General features: G+C 41.2%; 1 protein-coding gene across 1 annotated transcript; it reads right to left on the bottom strand.

The window, feature by feature from the left end:
- Positions 1–101: 101 nt before the first annotated feature.
- LOC311130851 (cystinosin-like) lies at positions 102–21,990 on the bottom strand. The gene is made up of 11 exons (XM_084163657.1): positions 21,927–21,990; positions 21,640–21,719; positions 21,463–21,541; positions 21,271–21,358; positions 20,898–21,001; positions 20,644–20,781; positions 20,444–20,543; positions 20,170–20,289; positions 19,745–19,915; positions 19,480–19,597; positions 102–4,701 (listed from the first exon to the last, which is right to left on the bottom strand). The coding sequence occupies exons 2-11, from the start codon at positions 21,698–21,700 to the stop codon at positions 4,559–4,561; spliced, it is 1,122 nt and encodes a 373-aa protein (XP_084019783.1). The 5' UTR covers positions 21,701–21,719; positions 21,927–21,990; the 3' UTR covers positions 102–4,558.
- Positions 21,991–22,395: the final 405 nt, after the last annotated feature.

Raw genomic sequence — 22,395 nt, 5'->3', positions numbered from 1 at the left:
CGCGGTAGACATGCGTGTTATGGCTGGGCTAACAAAATGTTACCACCACTAGAGGGAGTCATGTTCACACAATGTAAGCATAATGAAACATCACACTTGACTTAAGTTGAAAACATTTTATTAATTTGACAATAAAGCATCATGTTTTCTGTCTATTTCAAAATAGCAATTATCTTTCAAATATAGAAAAAAATGGAAATAAAAACAAACAGTTGTATTGTATAGCAAAAACTGAACTATTGCTTTGACAGATTTACAAGTTCAAGGCCTATGCTATTCAGTTTTTTTTTAACTACGCAGAGTTCCTCCATTAGTGCTATCAAACCATAATTATTAATTTATTCACAATTTATGGAACACAATGAAATCCCTATTATCCTACACGATCATTTAGTAAAAAGCACTTTTTGCAAAATGTCTCAATGTGCATCGGCCAAATGAAACCATTGATGTAGTTGCACGTGATCAAACGCTACATGTTAGCTGTTCCCATTACATAACTTGACACATTTAGCCCTATGTAAGCTAACCTGAGCAGGTGGCAGTGATTATTTCCCGTAACAAATTCTGCATCAGCCTATCAACGTTAACAACCTATGGCATTTCTTAAAATAGATCAAAATGGCCACCAGAAGGATATTTTTAAACCTGCAAATTCCGCTTGGTCTGTCGCAAGTATAGTGCCAATATTGCATGATGCATCCTTGACTACGCTAACAGAAACATTTCAAAAGGCACGTTTTCACATATATGACAAAATCCCAAGTTTTTGCACATCCGTTTCACACACATCCATGTGCTTTTACAGAAAAAAAAAAGATGAAGGAGGTCTATACAATATTCATACAGTTTATCATACATCGTTACAAAAAGTTAAAGAGCCTTATGGACTTGTCAAATAGCTGTCATGTACCGTCATTATTCAGTCCTGGTGGCACACACTGTTGACGCTAAAATGACAGTGCTCATTAACCGTGATTTCAAGCCCACCTCTTGTCAAGTATTTTTGTTAAGAAAAACACTGTTCATTTCTGGTCCGCGATGCTAGATTCAAATAACGCATTTGTCACAAAGTGGATGATTATAATAATGCATATAAAACGTTGTACGTGTAGCCTACACATATACTAGTGCTGAGCAATTCGTGTTTTATGAGGTCGGTTTCGGGTTTGATTCTGAAAAAATAATCAAGGTTTTAGATTTCCATACATTTTAAAAATACATTAAATGCACTATGCATTATGTGGGTTGAATTCTATAACACCGAATAAAACAATGACTAAAAGTCCCATGATGGTAGTGACTGCCCACTACTGCTTATCCCTTATTAACCATAATTTATTCACATTACTTTACTTTCATAAAATATTTGTTTTATTTGATGACTATTATTTCATTTCAAGTCATCTCATATAGAGCTACTGCCTATGCTGTAAAAATCACTATCTTAGTAGTTCTTCAAAGTAAATAAGGTGTAGCTTAGTTGGTAGCACATGGCGCTTGCAACGCCAGGGTTGTGGGTTAGTTTCCCACGAGGGCCAGTATGAAAAAATGTATGCACTCACTAACTGTAAGTCGCTCTGGATAAGAGCGTCTGCAAAAAAAATAATAAATTTTTTTTTTAAAAACTGTTCTTCAAAGTAAATAAGGTATACTTTTATGACTGCTGAATTCCAACTATAAATCACAATCCTGGCTGGCGAAGCAACTGCTTCCTATTGCACGTTCTCGCTTCTCTCCGTGTGTGTTCGTAAATTGCCTCCAGTGTATCAGAGTGCGCTCTGGGCCATTTGTAAATTCAGAGCATTGTAAAGTTGTCCTTTATTAAACAACGGGTGGGTCTAATCCTGAATGCTGATTGGTTAAAACCCACATTCCAGCCGGTGTCTATTCCACAAGTTACCACCGGCTAAATCTATTACTTTAAAATGCCTATTTACTCTGTTCCATCTGACTGCGCAATCCACTCTCATCAGCCTCCAGGCAATTTATAAACTTGATCTCCACTATAAAAAGCATCTAGGCATTATCTATTTCTTTTAGACTAATGTCGTGTATGAAGATTATGACTATTCTAGAGGGACAAAGGAAAGATGTTTATCTTAGTTCAAAAGTAGCCAGTGGTAGGGTGACGCCCCAGGGGGGATAGGTGATTGGACGGAAGAGGGAGCAACCCATATTTTGCCATTGTTTATAAGTATGAGCTAGACAAAGAGGGGGTCAGAAGCATTCAGATTATTTTGGGACGGTGCTTCTCCAGACACCGCGGGTCTGTAACTTATGCTGTAAACTTGTGATATGAATAAAAGCTTCTAATCAAGGTGCAGCCTAAGCGGACTCTTTGTTTGACAGCAATAACCACCAACAGCCGACGGGACACGACACTAACATTTAGTTTTCAACAGCAGAGATTTGTATAAACCTTGCTGTCTGGCTCTCCGACATTTGCAACATTGTTTCAATATTCAAATTCGATCTCCAGCTGTCCCATAGTAATGAACGTGTCAGGAGTCGGGACGAGACAGACAGGCAGGCAGGTAGCATTTCTCAGCCAGTCGAAATCATGAATCAGCTGGCATCATTTTTATGGATATATACAAAGGTCAAACGAAACGAAGTGCAGCTAGTTTGCAGTCTTTCCAGCTTCAGTTTTAAGTGATTGTGTTAGCTGTGTTGTTGGCTAGCTTCTCTGAACAACAGTGTCCTGATGAGAGAGTACATTTTCATTAGCTCATTGTTATGGATGTGTCCAAATAAATGTCACTGGAAAACAGCTTAAACAAATGCAGCTACTGTTGTTGTTCTGGCTGCACTGTTTGACATGACTGTAAATTAGCCGTAGTTGGCTAGCTAGCAAGCAAGGGATTAGAACGTTGCCAGCCAGTACGGCAATGGAACATTTAGAACGAACGACTGGGTCGCATCCATAGATACAGAACGACTGGGTCTCGTAGAACGAACGACCAGACGGCTTGGGTAGCAACCCTGGATTACGATATATTAAAATATGTCAATCATTACTTGAATATGTTGGTAACCCGTTGTATAAAAGTGATAATGCCCTCGAACCTGGTGTTTGGAGGATATATTGGCACAGTTTGCATGCCCGAGACGAAACACCCGTGCCAATATATCCTCCAAACACAGGCTTCTCTGGCATTATCACTTAAGTAAATTCAGAGCGTTTCGCTCTCTGAGCATTCAGAGCGCACACTGGACGCTCTGGCCAAGGAGTAGGGTTGATCCGAGAGTTCTGACCTCACAAAGGCAGTCAAGTGCCCAAGCTAACTGGCTAAAGTTGGTTAGCTTGCTAGTTACTGCCACACACAAATGAGACAACACCTCACTCTGACCATTTTAATTGCCCTAGCAGAGCTAGTTAGGCTGTTTTCATGTTATCTAGAGCATTAGTGACTAACTGTGCTGCTAGCAACAATTTAATTCAGTTTTTTGCCAACCGTTACTGATACCTGTCATATTCAACGGGTGTTCCGCATTCGTAAATAATCAGTTGTTCTGCGCTCTGGCACACTCAAACGAGAGTGGTCTGAAATCAGAGTAGATAGACAAAATTAATTTACAAAAACCACCCCATGTCTTGCTCAGGACAGACCAGACAAGTTTAAGTGGGCACGCAATGGATTGTAGTTAATTACGTTTTCTGCGCTAAACTATGTAGAATATTGGACTGCTGGAAACTTCAAATCCCTACTACGTCGCACAGTTCAGGCTTTATCTAATTTATCTGTACAGAAACTGCACATCTAGCTCACAGAAAAAAACTGAACGAAATAGAATTCAAATAATTGAACCGACGCCGGTTAAATCGCTCAGCACTAAAATCTATGTAATATAGCTTATAAAAGCAACACCTATTTATGTATCAGTGCCAGTAGCCTATGTGTCGGTCTGCAAGAGGGACTCCAACAAGAAGCTCCTCATTAAATGTATGCGTAATCTTCATTTACAAGGTTTTGGCTACACTTCTCCTCAACTTACTAACACAATAAAAGTAATTCTGCATTTCAAAAGGACTAAAAAAATTAATGAGATTCAAACCCTTGCCACAATCAGCAACAATTACATGGAGTTGGCACTCTACACAGAGAGCTATTTGACCAGAAAGTCAAACACACGTGATCTAGTTGCTTTGATTATCAGAACGCGCCGTTGGACTTTTGTTAAGGACACTTTCATGAATAAGTGTTGGATCATGTCCAACTACTACGTCAACGATTTAATTGTCCGATACAGAATTTGAACCAGATATAAATCACGGCCAGCTGTGCAAGTTATCACAGCTGACCGCCCAGAGTTCCCAGTTGTCTTGAAAGCACCAATAGTGTTTGATCACGTGCAACTACGCCAACGATTTTAATTGGCTGATGCGCATTTTGAGACGGAGAAAAAGTGTAAACTTTAAAAAAAAATCAAGTTCGGAAGTATGGCCCCACTGTCTTTAAATAGCTTCCCATTAAATGGCTGGGAACACACGTCCTATAGAAAATTATTTGGACCCAGTCTCACTGGCAGAGGTAAAGAGTAAAAGGTAATTAGCCTATTCCTGGTCACCCACAAGCTCATAACGTGGTTTATGTCTGTACAGACAGTAGTGCTGAATGATGAACACCACATCGAAGAATATGGAGAACAAGCCAAGTCCTGCCTTTGTGGGGTCCCCAAAGATGAGCTTCCATTCATCTAGGAAACAATAGAAAAACCCATGAAACCCTGACTTAGACCATCAGATAATTCAGCAAGTGATGTAGTAAGTCACAATTATGTTTAAGACAGATGGAATTAATCAGAAAAACAACAAAATGTATCACTATTTCAATGTACTTTTATAACCTTTTTAAGACATTATTTAAATAACTGTATTTTCCTTTTCCGTATGTTTTTGTAGTTGTTATTTTTTATATGTTTATGACTTGTTTGTTATGATTTGTCTGCTATTCTCCCAGCCACAGGGAAAGAAATGGGTGGGTGGGTTGGCAGGGCTCGTGAGTGGGTGGGTGGGTGGGTTGGCAGGGCTCGTGGGTGGATGGACATGAAAAGGAAATCCTGTATTATGAATATTGTGCCACTGTGTCGTATATACAGTGAGGGAAAAAAGTATTTGATCCCCTGCTGATTTTGTACGTTTGCCCACTGACAAAGACATGATCAGTCTATAATTTTAATGGTAGGTTTATTTGAACAGTGAGAGACAGAATAACAACAAAAAAAATCCAGAAAAACGCATGTAAAAAATGTTAGAAATTGATTTGCATTTTAGTGAGGGAAATAAGTATTTGACCCCTCTGCAAAACATGACATAGTACTTGGTGGCAAAACCCCTGTTGGCAATCAGAGGTCAGACGTTTCTTGTAGTTGGCCACCAGGTTTGCACACATCTCAGGAGGGATTTTGTCCCACTCCTCTTTGCAGATCTTCTCCAAGTCATTAAGGTTTCGAGGCTGACGTTTGGCAACTCGAACCTTCAGCTCCCTCCACAGATTTTCTATGGGATTAAGGTCTAGAGACTGGCTAGGCCACTCCAGGACCTTAATGTGCTTCTTCTTGAGCCACTCCTTTGTTGCCTTGGCCGTGTGTTTTGGGTCATTGTCATGCTGGAATACCCATCCACGACCCATTTTCAATGCCCTGGCTGAGGGAAGGAGGTTCTCACCCAAGATTTGACGGTACATGGCCCCGTCCATCGTCCCTTTGATGCAGTGAAGTTGTCCTGTCCCCTTAGCAGAAAAACACCCCCAAAGCATAATGTTTCCAAACTTCAGACGGGCCTGTATATGTGCTTTCTTGAACAGGGGGACCTTGCAGGCGCTGCAGGATTTCAGTCCTTCACGGCGTAGTGTGTTACCAATTGTTTTCTTGGTGACTATGGTCCCAGCTGCCTTGAGATCATTGCAAGATCCTCCCGTGTAGTTCTGGGCTGATTCCTCACCGTTCTTGTGATCATTGCAACTCCACGAGGTGAGATCTTGCATGGAGCCCCAGGCCGAGGGAGATTGACAGTTATTTTGTGTTTCTTCCATTTGCGAATAATCGCACCAACTGTTGTCACATTCTCACCAAGCTGCGTGGCGATGGTCTTGTAGCCCATTCCAGCCTTGTGTAGGTCTACAATCTTGTCCCTGACATCCTTGGAGAGCTCTTTGGTCTTGGCTATGGTGGAGAGTTTGGTATCTGATTGATTGAGTGCTTCTGTGGACAGGTGTCTTTTATACAGGTAACAAGCTGAGATTAGGAGCACTCCCTTTAAGAGTGTGCTCTAATCTCAGCTCGTTACCTGTATAAAAGACACCTGGGAGCCAGAAATCTTTCTGATTGAGAGGGGGTCAAATATTTATTTCCCTCATTAAAATTCAAATCAATTTTAACATTTTTGACATGTGTTTCTCTGGATTTTTTTATTGTTATTCTGTCTCTCGCTGTTCAAATAAACCTACCATTAAAATTATAGACTGATAATTTCTTTGTCAGTGGGCAAACGTACAAAATCAGCAGGGGATCAAATACTTTTTTCCCCACACTGTATGTATGTATGTATGTATGTATGTATGTATGTATGTATGTATGTATGTATGTATGTATGTATGTATGTATATATATATATATATATATATATATATATATATATATATATACACATACATATACATACATACAGCGGGGAAAAAAAGTATTTAGTCAGCCACCAATTGTGCAAGTTCTCCCACTTAAAAAGATGAGAGAGGCCTGTAATTTCCATCATAGGTACACGTCAACTATGACAGACAAAATGAGAGAAAAAAAAATCCAGAAAATCACATTGTAGGATTTGTAATGAATTTATTTGCAAATTATGGTGGAAAATAAGTATTTGGTCAATAACAAAAGTTTCTCAATACTTTGTTATATACCCTTTGTTGGCAATGACACAGGTCAAACGTTTTCTGTAAGTCTTCACAAGGTTTTCACATACTGTTGCTGGTATTTTGGCCCATTCCTCCATGCAGATCTTCTCTAGAGCAGTGATGTTTTGGGGCTGTCGCTGGGCAACACAGACTTTCAACTCCCTCCAAAGATTTTCTATGGGGTTGAGATCTGGAGACTGGCTAGGCCACTCCAGGACCTTGAAATGCTTCTTACGAAGCCACTCCTTCGTTGCCCGGGCGGTGTGTTTGGGATCATTGTCATGCTGGAAGACCCAGCCACGTTTCATCTTCAATGCCCTTGCTGATGGAAGGAGGTTTTCACTCAAAATCTCACGATACATGGCCCCATTCATTCTTTCCTTTACACGGTTCAGTCGTCCTGGTCCCTTTACAGAAAAACAGCCCCAAAGCATGATGTTTCCACCCCCATGCTTCACAGTAGGTATGGTGTTCTTTGGATGCAACTCAGCATTCTTTGTCCTCCAAAAACGACAAGTTGAGTTTTTACCAAAAAGTTATATTTTGGTTTCATCTGACATTCTCCCAATCCTCTTCTGGATCATCCAAATGCACTCTAGCAAACTTCAGACGGGCCTGGACATGTACTGGCTTAAGCAGGGGGACACGTCTGGCACTGCAGGATTTGAGTCCCTGGCGGCGTAGTGTGTTACTGATGGTAGGCTTTGTTACTTTGGTCCCAGCTCTCTGCAGGTCATTCACTAGGTCCCCCCGTGTGGTTCTGGGATTTTTGCTCACCGTTCTTGTGATCATTTTGACCCCACGGGATGAGATCTTGCGTGGAGCCCCAGATCGAGGGAGATTATCAGTGGTCTTGTATGTCTTCCATTTCCTAATAATTGCTCCCACAGTTGATTTCTTCAAACCAAGCTGCTTACCTATTGCAGATTCAGTCTTCCCAGCCTGGTGCAGGTCTACAATTTTGTTTCTGGTGTCCTTTGACAGCTCTTTGGTCTTGGCCATAGTGGAGTTTGGAGTGTGACTGTTTGAGGTTGTGGACAGGTGTCTTTTATACTGATAACAAGTTCAAACAGGTGCCATTAATACAGGTAACGAGTGGAGGACAGAGGAGCCTCTTAAAGAAGAAGTTACAGGTCTGTGAGAGCCAGAAATCTTGCTTGTTTGTAGGTGACCAAATACTTATTTTCCACCATAATTTGCAAATAAATTCATAAAAAATCCTACAATGTGATTTTCTGGATTTTTCTTCTCTCAATTTGTCTGTCATAGTTGACGTGTACCTATGATGAAAATTACAGGCCTCTCTCATCTTTTTAAGTGGGAGAACCTGCACAATTGGTGGCTGACTAAATACTTTTTTTCCCCACTGTACATATATATATATACACAGTGCCCTCCACAATTATTGGCACCCCTGTTTAAGATGTGGTCGAGGACTTCCAAAAATTCTATTTTTTAAAAAAAAAAAACATAGAACCCAAATGCAAAAAAAGAGAAAAATCCAACCTTTTATTTAAGTACATTACTTTGGTGTAAAAAAAAAAAATCACACATTTAGAAAAAAAAAAAACTTGAAATCATGTGTCCCACAATTATTGGCACCCCTGATGTTAATACTTTGTACAACCCCCTTTTGCCAACAAGACAGCACTTAATCTCCTCCTATAACATTTCACAAGATTGGAGAACACAGAGAGAGGGATCTTTGACCATTCTTCTTTGCACAATCTTTCTAGATCATCCAGTGTCCTGGGTCCTCTCTTATGCACTCTCCTTTTTAGCTCGCCCCACAGGTTTTCGATTGGGTTGAGGTCTGGGGACTGAGATGGCCATGGGAGGACCTTGAGTTTGTGACTGCTGAACCATTTTTGTGTAGATTTTGCCACATGTTTTGGATCATTATCCTGCTGAAAGACCCAATGACGACCCATCTTCAGCTTTCTGGCAGAGGCCATCAGGTTTTTATTTAAAATGTCCTGGTAGTTCAAAGCGTTCATAATGCCATGCATCCTAACAAGGTTCCCAGGGCCTTTGGAAGAGAAACAGGCCCACAGCATCACAGATCCTCCACCATACTTCACGGTGGGCATGAGGTGCTTTTCGGCATACTCATCTTTTGTTTTACGCCAGACCCACTTAGAGTGTTTGTTGCCAAAAAGCTCAATCTTAGTCTCATCTGACCAAAGCTCACGATCCCAGTTGAAGTCCCAGTGCCGCTTAGCAAACTCCAGACGTTTACGTTTGTGAGTGTTAGTGAGAAAAGGCATTTTCCTTGCATGCCTCCCAAACAGCTTGTTGGCATGTAGAGAGCGTCTGATGGTTGTTTTGGAGACTTTGTGACCCCAAGATGCCTCTCTTTGATGCAATTCTGTGACAGTGAGCTTAGGACTTTTTTTTACTTCTCTTACCATCCTCCTCACTGTGCGTTGTGGCAAGATAAACTTGGGACCTCTTCCAGCCTTGTTTGTCACTGTTCCAGTTGTTTTAAACTTCTTAATGATTCCTCTGACTGTAGATACGGGCAAGTTAAGGCGAGTGGCTATTTTCTTGTAGCCATTGCCTGACTTATGAAGGTCGACACAAATCTGCCTTACTTGAATGGTGTGTTCTCTTGTCTTTGCCATGTTGACAAATGGGTAAGAGAATTAGGCCTCTGTGTCACGTCATATTTATACCCCAGGGAAACAGGAAGTCATGAATTACTAATTAAAAGTTCATAGATACCCTGACCAACTTTAGCAACTACAGAAAAATATATTTAAAAAAAAATCAATTAAAATTTTCAGCGGGATTGTTAAGGGTGCCAATTATTGTGGGACACATGATTTCAAGTTTTTTTTTTTTCTAAATGTGTGATTTTTTTTTTTACCACCAAAGTAATGTACTTAAATAAAAGGTTGGATTTCTCTCTTTTTTTGCATTTGGGTTCTATGTTGTTTTAAAAAAAAAGAGAATTTTTGGAAGTCCTCGACCACATCTTAAACAGGGGTGCCAATAATAGTGGAGGGCACTGTATATATATATATATATATATATATATATATATATATATATATATATATATATATATATATATATATATATACACATACACACACAGCTGAAGTCGGAAGTTTACACACAACTTAGCCAAATACATTTAAACTCAGTTTTTCACAATTCCTGACATTTAATCCTAGTAAAAAATCCCTGTTTTAGGTCAGTTAGGATCACCACTTTATTTTAAGAATGTGAAATGTCAGAATAATAGTAGAGAGAATGATTTATTTAAGCTTTTATTTATTTCATCACATTCCCAGTGGGTCAGAAGTTTACATACACTCAATTAGTATATGGTAGCATTGCCTTTAAATTGTTTAACTTGGGTCAAACGTTTCGGGTAGCCTTCCACAAACTTCCTACAAAAAGTTGGGTGAATTCTGGCCCATTCCTCCTGACAGAGCTGGTGTAACTGAGTCAGATTTGTAGGCCTCCTTGCTCGCACACGCTTTTTCAGTTCTGCCCACACATTTTCTTTAGGATTGAGGTCAGGGCTTTGTGATGGCCACTCCAATACCTTGACTTTGATGTCCTTAAGCCATTTTGCCACAACTTTGGAAGTATGCTTGGGGTCATTGTCCATTTGGAAGACCCATTTATGACCAAGCTTTAACTTCCTGACTGATATCTTGAGATGTTGCTTCAATATATCCACATAATTTTCCTTCCTATTTTGTGATGTACACCAGTCCCTCCTGCAGCAAAGCCCCCCCACACAGCATGATGCTGCCACACCCGAGCTTCACGGTTGGGATGGTGTTCTTCGGCTTGCAAGCCTACCTCTTTTTCCTCCAAACATAACGATGGTCATTATGGCCAAACAGTTCTATTTTTGTTTCATCAGACCAGAGGACATTTCTCCAAAAAGTACGATCTTTGTCCCCATGTACAGTTGCAAACCGTAGTCTGGCTTTTTTATGGCGGTTTTGGGATTCAGGTTATGTCGATATAGGACTCGTTTTACTGTGGATATATAAACTTTTGTACCTGTTCCCTCCAGCATCTTCACAAGGTCCTTTGCTGTTGTTCTGGGATTGATTTGCACTTTTTGCACCAAAGTACGTTCATCTCTAGGAGACAGAACGCATCTTCTTCCTGAGCGGTATGACGGCTGCGTGGTCCCATGGTGTTTATAATTGCATACTATTGTTAGTACAGATGAACGTGGTACCTTCAGGCGTTTGGAAATTGCTCCCAAGGATGAACCAGACTTGTGGAGGTCTACAATAATATTTCTGAGGTCTTGGCTGATTTCTTTTGATTTTCCCATGATGACAAGCAAAGAGGCACTGAGTTTGAAGGTAGGCCTTGAAATACATCCACAGGTATACCTCCAATTGACTCAAATGATGTCAATTAGCCTATCAGAAGCTTCTAAAGCCATGACATAATTTTCTGAAAATGTCCAAGCTGTTTAAAGGCACCGTCAACTTAGTGAATGTAAACTTCTGACCCACTGGAATTGTGATACAGTGAATTATAAGTGAAATAATCTGTCTGTAAACAATTGTTGGAAAAATTACTTGTGTCATGCACAAAGTAGATGTCCTAACCGACTTGCCAAAACTATAGTTTGTTAACAAGAAATTTGTGGATTGGTTGAAAAACGAGTTTTAATGACTCCAACCTAAGTTTATGTAAACTTCCGACTTCAACTGTATATATACAGCTCTGGAAAAAATTAAGAGACCACTACACATTTTTCTTAAATCAGCATCTCTACATGTATGACAGCCATTCCATTCCAGTGTTTGTTGAATTCCAACACAGGCACACCTCATTCTACTGAATTAGGTACTGATTAGGTGATCACCTGAACCAAATCTTATTTAACGAGGAAAAGTATAAAAACCACTGCTGTGGTCATCACTATCCTCTTGCAATAGGACCAGCTGGATGGCAAAAACAGTGCTAATAGTACCGCAAAAGTAATATTAATCAAAAAAGAACTATTGACCATGCCAAAAGAGTTGAAAAGGAAAGTTTTGAGTGAGGAAAAGAACAGTTCAATTCTGGCTTTACTGGCAGAGGGATACAGTGAGCGTCAGGTTGCTTCTTAAAATTTCAAAGACGGCGGTTCATAAGAACAAGGTCAAGCAGCAGACATTGGGGACAACAAAGCTACAGACCGGCAGAGGGCAAAAACGACTCTCTACTGACCGGGATTACCACCAACTCATTCGAATGTCACTCAACAACCGTAGGATGACATCAATTGAACTACAAAAATAATGGCAATGGGCAGCTGGGGTGAAGTGCACGGCGAGGACGGTTTGAAACCGGCTCCTAGGGGCAGGACTGAAGTCGTGCAAAGCTAGAAAAAAGCCCTTCATCAATGAGAAGCAAAGAAGAGTCAGGCTGAGGTTTGCAAAAGACCATAAGGATTGGACCATAGAGGACTGGAGTAAGGTCATCTTCTCTGATGAGTCCAATTTTCAGCTTTGCCCAACACCTGGTCGTCTAATGGTTAGACGGAGACCTGGAGAGGCCTACAAGCCACAGTGTCTCACACCCACTGTAAAATTTGGTGGAGGATCGGTGATGATCTGGGGGTGCTTCAGCAAGGCTGGAATCGGGCAGATTTGTCTTTGTGAAGGACGCATGAATCAAGCCACGTACAAGGTTGTACTGGAAGAAAACTTGCTTCCTTTTGCTCTGACATTGTTCCCCAACAGGACAATGCGCCATGCCACACAGCCAGGTCAATCAAGGTGTGGATGGAGGACCACCAGATCAAGACCCTGTCATGGCCAGCCCAATCTCCAGACCTGAACCCCATTGAAAACTTCTGGAATGTGATCAAGAGGAAGATGGATGGTCACAAGCCATCAAACAAAGCCGAGCTGCTTGAATATTTGTGCCAGGAGTGGCATAAAGTCACCCAACATCAATGTGAAAGACTGGTGGAGAGCATGCCAAGACGCATGAAAGCTGTGATTGAAAATCAGGGTTATTCCACCAAATATTGATTTCTGAACTCTTCCTAAGTTAAAACATTAGTATTGTGTTGTTTAAAAATGAACATGAACTTATTTTCTTTGCATTATTCGAGGACTGACAGCACTGCATCTTTTTTGTTATTTTAACCAGTTGTCATTTTCTGCAAATAAATGCTCTAAATAACAATATTTTTATTTGGAATTTGGGAGAAATGTTGTCAGTAGTTTATAGAATAAAACAAAAATGTTAATTTCACCCAAACACATACCTATAAATAGTAAAACCAGAGAAACTTATATTTTTGCAGTGGTCTCTTAATTTTTTCCAGAGCTGTATATACACACACACACACACACACACACACACACACACACACACACACACACACACACACACACACACACACAAAAGTCTGTGGACACCTGCTTGTCGAACATCTCATTCCAAAATCATGGGCATTAATATGGAGTTGGTCCCCCCTTTGCTGCTATAACAGCCTCCACTCTTCTGTGAAGGCTTTCCACTAGATGTTGGAACATTGCTGCGGGGACTTGCTTCCATTCAGCCACAAGAGCATTAGTGAGGTCGGGCACCGATGTTGGGCGATTAGGCCTGGCTCGAAGTCGGCGTTCCAATTCATCCCAAAGGTGTTTGATGGGGTTGAGGTCAGGGCTCTGTGCAGGCTAGTCAAGTTCTTCCACACCGATCTCGACAAACCATTTCTGTATGGACCTCGATTTATGCACGGGGGCATTGTCATGCTGAAACAGGAAAGGGCCTTCCCGAAACTGTTGCCACAAAGTTGGATGCATAGAATGTCATTGAATGCTGTAGCATTAAGATTTCCCTTCACTGGAACTGAGGAGCCTAGCCCGAACCATGAAAAACAGCCCAAGACCATTAATCCTCCTCCACCAAACATTACAGTTGGCACTATGCATTGGGGCAGGTAGTGTTCTCCTGGCATCCACCATGTTCTGTGAGCTTGTGTGGCCTACCACTTCGCGGCTGAATCTTTGTTGCTCCTAGACTTTCCACTTCACAACAACAGCACTTACAGTTGACCTGGGCAGCTCTAGCAGGGTAGAAATTTGACCAACTGACTTGTTGGAAAGGTGGCATCCTATGACGGTACCACGTTGAAAGTCCCTGAGCTCTTCAGTAAGGCCATTCTACTGCCAATGTTTGACTATGGAAATTGCATGGCTGTGTGCTCGACTTTATACACCTGTCAGCAATGGGTGTGGCTGAAATAGCCAAATCCACTAATTTGAAGGGGTGTCCACATACGTTTGTATGTATGTATGTATGTATGTATGTATGTATGTATGTATGTATGTATGTATGTATGCACACACACACAGTCAAAAGTTTGGACACCTACTCATTCAAGGGTTTTTCTGAAATTTTTACATTGTATAATTATAGTGAAGACATCAAAACTATGAAATAACACATATTGAATCATGTAGTAACCAAAAAAAGTGTTAAACAAATCAAAATATATTTTATATTTGAGATTCTTCACATAGCCACCCTTTGCCTTGATGACAGCTTTACACACTCTTGGCATTCCCTCAACTAGCTTCATGAGGTAGTCACCTGGAATTCATTATAATTAACAGGTGTGCCTTCTTAAAAGTTAATTTGTGGAATTCCTTTCCTTCTTAATGCATTTGAGCCAATCAGTTGTATTGTGACAAGGTAGGGGGGTATACAGAAGATAGCCCTATTTGGTAAAAGACCAAGTCCATATTATAGCAAGAACAGATCCAATAAGCAAAGAGAAACGACAGTCCATCATTACTTCAAGACATGAAGGTCAGTCAATACAGAACATTTCAAGAACTTTGAAAGTTTCTTCAAGTGCAGTAGCAAAAACCATTAAGCGCTATGATGAAACTGCCTCTCATGAGGACAGCCACAGGAATGGAAGACCCAGAGTTACAGTGAGGGAAAAAAGTATTTGATCCCCTGCTGATTTTGTATGTTTGCCTACTGACAAAGAAATGACCAGTCTATAATTTTAATGGTAGGTTTATTTGAACAGTGAGAGACAGAATAACAACAAAACAATCCAGCAAAACGCATGTCAAAAATGTTATGAATTGATTAGCATTTTAATGAGGGAAATAAGTATTTGACCCCCTCTCAATCAGAAAGATTTCTGGCTCCCAGGTGTCTTTTATACAGGTAACGAGCTGAGATTAGAGCACACTCTTAAAGTCCACAGAAACAATCAATCAATCAGATTCCAAACTCTCCACCATGGCCAAGATCAAAGACCTCTCCAAGGATGTCAGGGACAAGATTGTATACCTACACAAGGCTGGAATGGGCTACAAGACCATCGCCAAGCAGCTTGGTGATAGGGTGACAACAGTTGGTGCGATTATTCGCAAATGGAAGAAACACAAAATAACTGTCAATCTCCCTCGGCCTGGGGCTCCATGCAAGATCTCACCTCGTGGAGTTGCAATGATCATGAGAATGGTGAGGAATCAGCCCAGAACTACACGGGAGGATCTTGTCAATGATCTCAAGGCAGCTGGGACCATAGTCACCAAGAAAACAATTGGTAACACACTACGCCGTGAAGGACTGAAATCCTGCACCGCCCGCAAGGTCCCCCTGCTCAAGAAAGCACATATACAGGGCCATCTGAAGTTTGCCAATGAACATCTGAATGATTCAGAGGAGAACTGGGTGAAAGTGTTGTGGTCAGATGAGACCAAAATGGAGCTCTTTGGCATCAACTCAACTCGCCGTGTTTGGAGGAGGAGGACCCCAAGAACACCATCCCCACCGTCAAACATGGAGGTGGAAACATTATGCTTTGGGGCTGTTTTTCTGCTAAGGGGACAGGACAACTTCACCGCATCAAAGGGACGATGGACGGGGCCATGTACCGTCAAATCTTGGGTGAGAACCTCCTTCCCTCAGCCAGGGCATTGAAAATGGGTCGTGGATGGGTATTCCAGCATGACAATGACCCAAAACACACGGCCAAGGCAACAAAGGAGTGGCTCAAGAAGAAGCACATTAAGGTCCTGGAGTGGCCTAGCCAGTCTCCAGACCTTAATCCCATAGAAAATCTGTGGAGGGAGCTGAAGGTTCGAGTTGCCAAACGTCAGCCTCGAAACCTTAATGACTTGGAGAAGATCTGCAAAGAGGAGTGGAACAAAATCCCTCCTGAGATGTGTGCAAACCTGGTGGCCAACTACAAGAAATGTCTGACCTCTGTGATTGCCAACAAGGGTTTTGCCACCAAGTACTAAGTAATGTTTTGCAGAGGGGTCAAATACTTATTTCCCTCATTAAAATGCAAATCAATTGATAACATTTTTGACATGCGTTTTTCTGGATTTTTTTGTTGTTATTCTGTCTCTCACTGTTCAAATAAACCTACCATTAAAATTATAGACTGATCATTTCTTTGTCAGTGGGCAAACGTACAAAATCAGCAGGGGATCAAATACTTTTTCCCTCACTGTACCTCTGCTGCAGAGGATAAGTTCATTAGAGTTACCAGCCTCAGAAATTGCAGCCCAAATAAATGCTTCACAGAGTTCAAGTCACAGACACATCTCAACATCAACTGTTCCGAGGGGACTGTGTGAATCAGGCCTTCATGGTTGAATTGCTACAAAGAAACCACTACTAAAGGACACCAATAAGAAGAAGAGACCTGCCTGGGCCAAGAAACACAAGCAATGGACATTAGACCGGTGGAGATTTGTCCTTTGGTCTGGAGTCCAAATTGGAGATTTTTGGTTCCAACCGCCATGTCTTTGTGAGACGCGGTGTGGGTGAACAGATGATCTCTGCATGTGTAGTTCCCACCGTAAAGCATGGAGGAGGAGGTGTTATGGTGTGGGGGTGCTTTGCTGGTGACACCGTCTGTGATTTATTTAGAATTCAAGGCACACATAACCAGCATGGCTACCACAGCATTCTGCAGCGATACGCCATCCCATCTGGTTTGGGCTTAGTGGGACTATCATTTGTTTTTCAACAGGACAATGACCCAACATACCTCCAGGCTGTGTAAGGGCTATTTTAACAAGAAAGAGAGTGATTGAGTGCTGCATCAGATGACCTCAACCCAACTGAGGTGGTTTGGGATGAGTCGGACAGCAGAGTGAAGGAAAAGCAGCCAACAAGTGCTCAGCACATGTGGGAACACCTTCAAGACTGTTGGAAATGCATCCCAGGTGAAGCTGGTTGAGAGAATGCCAAGATTGTGCAAAGCTGTCATCAAGGCAAAGGGTGGCAATTTGAAGAATCTCAAATAGAAAATATATTTTGTTTAACACTTTTTTGGTTACTACATGATTCCATGTGTTATTTCATTGTTTTGATGTCTTCACTATTATTCTACAATGTAGAAAATAGTAAAAAATTAAGAAAAACCCTTGAATGAGTAGGTGTGTTCAAACTTTTGACTGGTACTGTACATATACATACATACATACATCTTCCCTGTCTTCCCAGTGCATTCGGAAAGTATTCGGACCCCTTGACTTTTTCCACTTTGTTACGTTACAGCCTTATTCTAAAATTGATTAAATATTTTTATCCCCCTCATCAATCTACACACAATACCCCATAATTACCAACCAAAACAGGTTGCCAGAACTTTTTTCAAATGTATAGAAAAAAAAAAACGGAAATATTCCATTTACATAAGTATTCAGACCCTTTACTCAGTACTTTGTTGAAGCACCTTTGGCAGCAATTACAGCGTCGAGTCTTCTTGGGTATGATGCTACAAGCTTGGCACACCTGTATTTGGGGAGTTTCTCCTATTCCTCTTTGCAGATCCTCTCAAGCGCTGTCAGGTTGGATGGTGAGAGCATTGCTGCACAGCTATTTTCAGGTCTCTCCAGAGATGTTCGAACAGGTTCAAGTCCAGGCTCTGGCTGGGCCACTCAAGGATATTCAGAGACTTGTCCCGAAGCCACTCCTGCGTTGTCTTGGCTGTGTGCTTAGGGTCGTTGTCCAGTTGGAAGGTGAACCTTCGCCCCAGTCTGAGGTCATGAGCGCTCTGGAGCAGGTTTTCATCAAGGATCTATGTACTTTACTCTGTTCATCTTTCCCTCGATTCTGACTAGTCTCCCAGTCCCTGCCGCTGAAAAACATCCCCACAGCATGATGCTGCTACCACCATGCTTCACCGTAGGGATGGTGCCAGGTTTCCTGTAGCTCAGTTGGAAGAGCATTGTGCTTGCAATGCCAGGGTTGTGGGTCCGTTTCCCACGGGGGGCCAGTATGAAAATGTATGCACTCACTAACTGTAAGTCGCTCTGGATAAGAGCGTCTGCTAAATGACTAAAATGTAAAATGTTTCCTCCAGACGTGACACTTGGCATTCAGGCCAAAGAGTTTAATCATGTTTTCATCAGACCAGAGAATCTTGTTTCTCATGGTCTGAGAGTCCTTTAGGTGCCTTTTGGCAAACTCCAAGAGGGCTGTCATGTGCCTTTTACTGAGGAGTGCCTTCCGTCTGGCCACTCTACCATAAAGGCCTGATTGGTGGAGTGCTGCAGAGACGGTTGTCCTTCTGGGAAGTTCTCCCATCTTCATAGAGGAACTCTAGAGCTCTGTCAGAGTGACCATCGGGTTCTTGGTCACCTCCCTGACCAAGGCCCTACTTCCCCTATTGCTCAGTTTGGCCGGGCGGCCAGCTCTAGTCTTGGTGGTTCCAAACTTCTTCCATTTAAGAATGATTGAGGACGGGTACCAATGCTGCAGAAATGTTTTGGTACCCGTCCCCAGATCTGTGCCTCGACACAATCCTGTCTCGGAGATCTACGGACAATTCCTTCGATCTCATGGCTTGGTTTTTGCTCTGACATGCACTGTCAACTGTGGGACCTTATAGACAGGTGTGTGCCATTCCAAATCATGTCCAATCAATTGAATTTACCACAGGTGGACTCCAATGAAGTTGTAGAAACATCTCAAGGATGATCAATGGAAACAGGATGCACCTGAGCTCAATTTCGAGTCTCATTGCAGAGCCCGGACTGAAAATAGCTGTGCAGAAACACTCCCCATCCAACCTGACAGAGCTTGAGAGGATCTGCAGAGAAGAATGGGAGAAACTCCCCAAATACAGGTGTGCCAAGCTTGTAGCATCATACCCAAGAAGACTCAAGGCTGTAATCGCTGCTTCAACAAAGTACTGAGTAAAGGGTCTGAATACTTATGTAAATGTGATATTTCATTTTTTTTTTTTATACATTTGCTAAAACTTCTAAAAACCTGTTTTTGCTTTTTCATTATGGGGTATTGTGTGTAGATTGATGAAGAAATAAACCCTTTAATCCATTTTAGAATAAGGCTGTAACACAACACAATGTGGAAAAAGTGAAGGGGTCTGAATACTTTCCGAATGCACTGTGTTTACACACACAATGAATGACAATTAATGACTATAAACAATGAATGACTACAATTAAAATGTTAAATGCCTGCAACTTAAGACACGTTTTGAATTGTTGGGACTGTCCTTTAAATATTTTCACTCACTAATTATTGCCTGTTCTACTGAGGTATGTGTACATTAGTGCACTACGGGAAGCATAGGCAGCCTTACCGTTGTTATACGACTGAAGGAACATCTGAATGAGACTGAAGCTGCCTCCTGTGCAGTCCAGCAACACATTGCCAATGCTCCACCCCTCTGTGCTTTGTCTTTGGTAGTTCATGTAGGCCTGAGGACACACAGAGACAGTGTGTGATCATGAAAAGCAATAGCATCATACATTTCCAAGTGAGGTGCAACAACATCTACTGTAACAAATGCTAATTATATAAGCTAAAACCATCCAATATACAGTAAAATATTGTGAAATCCATACCTGTGGGATGTATTTGACGAGGGTGACACCTAGCTTGATGTAAGAGAAATAGTAGAGATATTCCAGCCAGGTGATCTTATTGGCCACAGCAACAAAGAGGGTGACCAGGGCAAACGTCCAACCAATCACCAGAAGGCCAATAGCAATCTTGGACACCTTCTGCCCTCCTCTCTGCAACACAGACACACAGGAACACTCTAAATCACTTTCAACATTATTTTAACTGTCAATGTTTAATCGAGGCCTTGACAAAAATGCTTTCCTTCTCCCCCCAAAAAAACTGCTCAAAGGATCAAATGAATATCAGTTTTTGCCAACAATCAAAACATAAGCTAATCAATATTTGGCCAGCCAACATCTGTCTCCAGTCTATAACCAAGGGGGACATCTAGGAAGTCACTAAAGACTGGTCTTTTGTTACTCACTTCATAGATGGCACACTGAGAGACATACACAAGAGTCAGCACAACTGCATGGAGACTGAAGAACACATCGTTGGTATCCACTGGGTTTACACCATTTGGATTTATCTTCAAAAACTCTTCCTGTAAATAAAGAAACACACTGTTATATAACCATATGGAGTAAAAACCGAGTCAATAAGACCATAGAAGATTATCCAGCGCAAATCCCCATTGGTATCAAGTCAGGATTCGTCACAATTTGTTATACTGTTTGTGAGGGCATGCAAACGGTTACCTTCACGTATGGAACCCAGAAGAGGCCTACATTGAAGACACTGTAGGCAATGAAGCCTGTCAAGTTGAGTGCCAGAAAATCAAAGTTCAGCCCCACCACACTGTCAAACAGACAAAGTTAGTCAGAAACCATATCCAAAGGTCCTTTAGCTCTAAATCCTGTGATGCAGAGGATTTTGAAAAAAGTGTCAAAGGCACTACCTTTTTCTTCTCCAGTTCTCATATACTTGAGGGTAGAATGAGATAGACCATGCTAGGAAGTAAATCCAACCAATTACTTGGTTAATTATATCAATGATGTTGCTTCTAATGACCAAGAAACGGATTCTGGTCTTATGGCTGGAAAACATAAATGAGACTTTTAGTACTTTATGTTGGTTTAAAAATCAGTCTGAAAGTGAGAAACTCTCATGGAGTTGAAATTCACTAAGAGACAGAAACCCTGTACAGCTCACCTTGCAATGTCAGTGTTGTTGCTGTATAAATAGGCTGTCACCTGACCCACATGTTCAGCATGAACCTCAAAAGTGCTTGATGTGGTGTTTGCAGGCAACTCTACCTGGAGATCAGATTTACACAACATAAAACGTTGGAAATACTGCACATAAATAATAATAAAATATATAAAAAGTTACTGTAAACAATTGTTACATTTGGACATAATATGCATTTATGGCTACAACATAAGCACTAGTATTGATTTTACACACTGTGACCACTGTAGTTAATTGAAATATGACAGATGCAGATATCAAAGTGCATTAATATTCAATTACATGGTTCTTGGTTCTTGCTTTTCAGTGAGTTTGAATGAAACAAAACGCATACCTGCTGAGGCAGTTGAAGTATTGAGGTAACATTTGCAGAGGAGTCAGTGAAGTTAAAAATAATGAGTGCTGAGACATTCAGAGGAGCGCTGCAAAAAGAAAGAAATGCCAAACACTGCATCAAATTATCACAACAAATAGATATAATACTGATACAAACTGGTAGTAGATGCCCAGCTAGAAGAACAGTTACCTAGTCGTTATGGTGATATTGGCTGAACCTTTCTCCTCCAGATTTACAGTGGCTGGAGCAGATAGGGATACACTCCCATCTGTTGAAGGAATATGACATTTCAGTATTCAAATAGGGATGTTTAAATGGCCAGATATTAAATCAGAGCTTATGTTGGTTGGACAAGGGCAAACTCACCACATGTAATGACTGTACAGAGAGTTATGACCAAGAATGACAGAAAGTTCTTATCTGCCATCTCGAGGGATAGCTGAACTCTGAAAGTGCAAAAGAGAAAGATATGACGTGTATGAGGAACATTGCTGACCAAACAATCTGCATTAGTCAACATATGCCTCCATACAAATCCATAATGACAACAGCAATGTGCCATATATATCACGGTAAAAGAGTTTCGTCTGAACAACAATAGTTAGCTGGTTCAACACAGTATCTAATCCTGAAATCAACTAATTATACATTACCGCAGCTGAGTAGTCCTTTGTTTTCCTCTGCTTCTGTGAGCTGGTACTAATGTTAGGTCATATGACTTCGCTCGTGTAGGCTATGACGCGCTATCTAGGGTGCGTTCAAGACTTTCAATGTTGTGGGATGTTTAACACGGCGCAGTTAAAACGATCCTTAAGAGGGGGTTCTACTAAGCTAACATATGGAATTGTTTTAAGATAGCCATACCAAGTATAATTTAGCTATTAGATTTGGAATTTTAGGACCCCGAAATAATTTGGTGAAACATTTAATTTTACCTTACTGCTATTTGTCCATAGAAACGCATTGAATAACAGATTCATACATGGAAAAACAGATAGCCAAAAAGTAAAACAAAAATAGATATCAGAAAGATTAGATTTTTACCCATTTGAACCACTTTTTGAGGGGGGGCACTAAACTACTTCCATATATACTTCCTTTGATTTGTTAAACTGGTACCGT

This window comes from Coregonus lavaretus (genome assembly GCF_964263955.1).
Source record: "Coregonus lavaretus genome assembly, chromosome: 6".
In the NCBI taxonomy this organism is placed as follows: domain Eukaryota; kingdom Metazoa; phylum Chordata; class Actinopteri; order Salmoniformes; family Salmonidae; genus Coregonus; species Coregonus lavaretus.
Note: the sequence above shows the minus strand (reverse complement) of the source record. Positions and strands in the feature narration are given on the sequence as shown.

Coding starts and splice junctions, on each gene's coding strand:
- LOC311130851 (XM_084163657.1), bottom strand. CDS start 21,700: ATGGCAGATAAGAACTTTCTGTCATTCTTGGTCATAACTCTCTGTACA. Junction 20,782..20,897: donor AACAACACTGACATTGCAAG/GTGAGCTGTACA, acceptor TATGTTTTCCAG/CCATAAGACCAGAATCCGTT. Junction 20,290..20,443: donor TCTGGGTTCCATACGTGAAG/GTAACCGTTTGC, acceptor CTTTATTTACAG/GAAGAGTTTTTGAAGATAAA.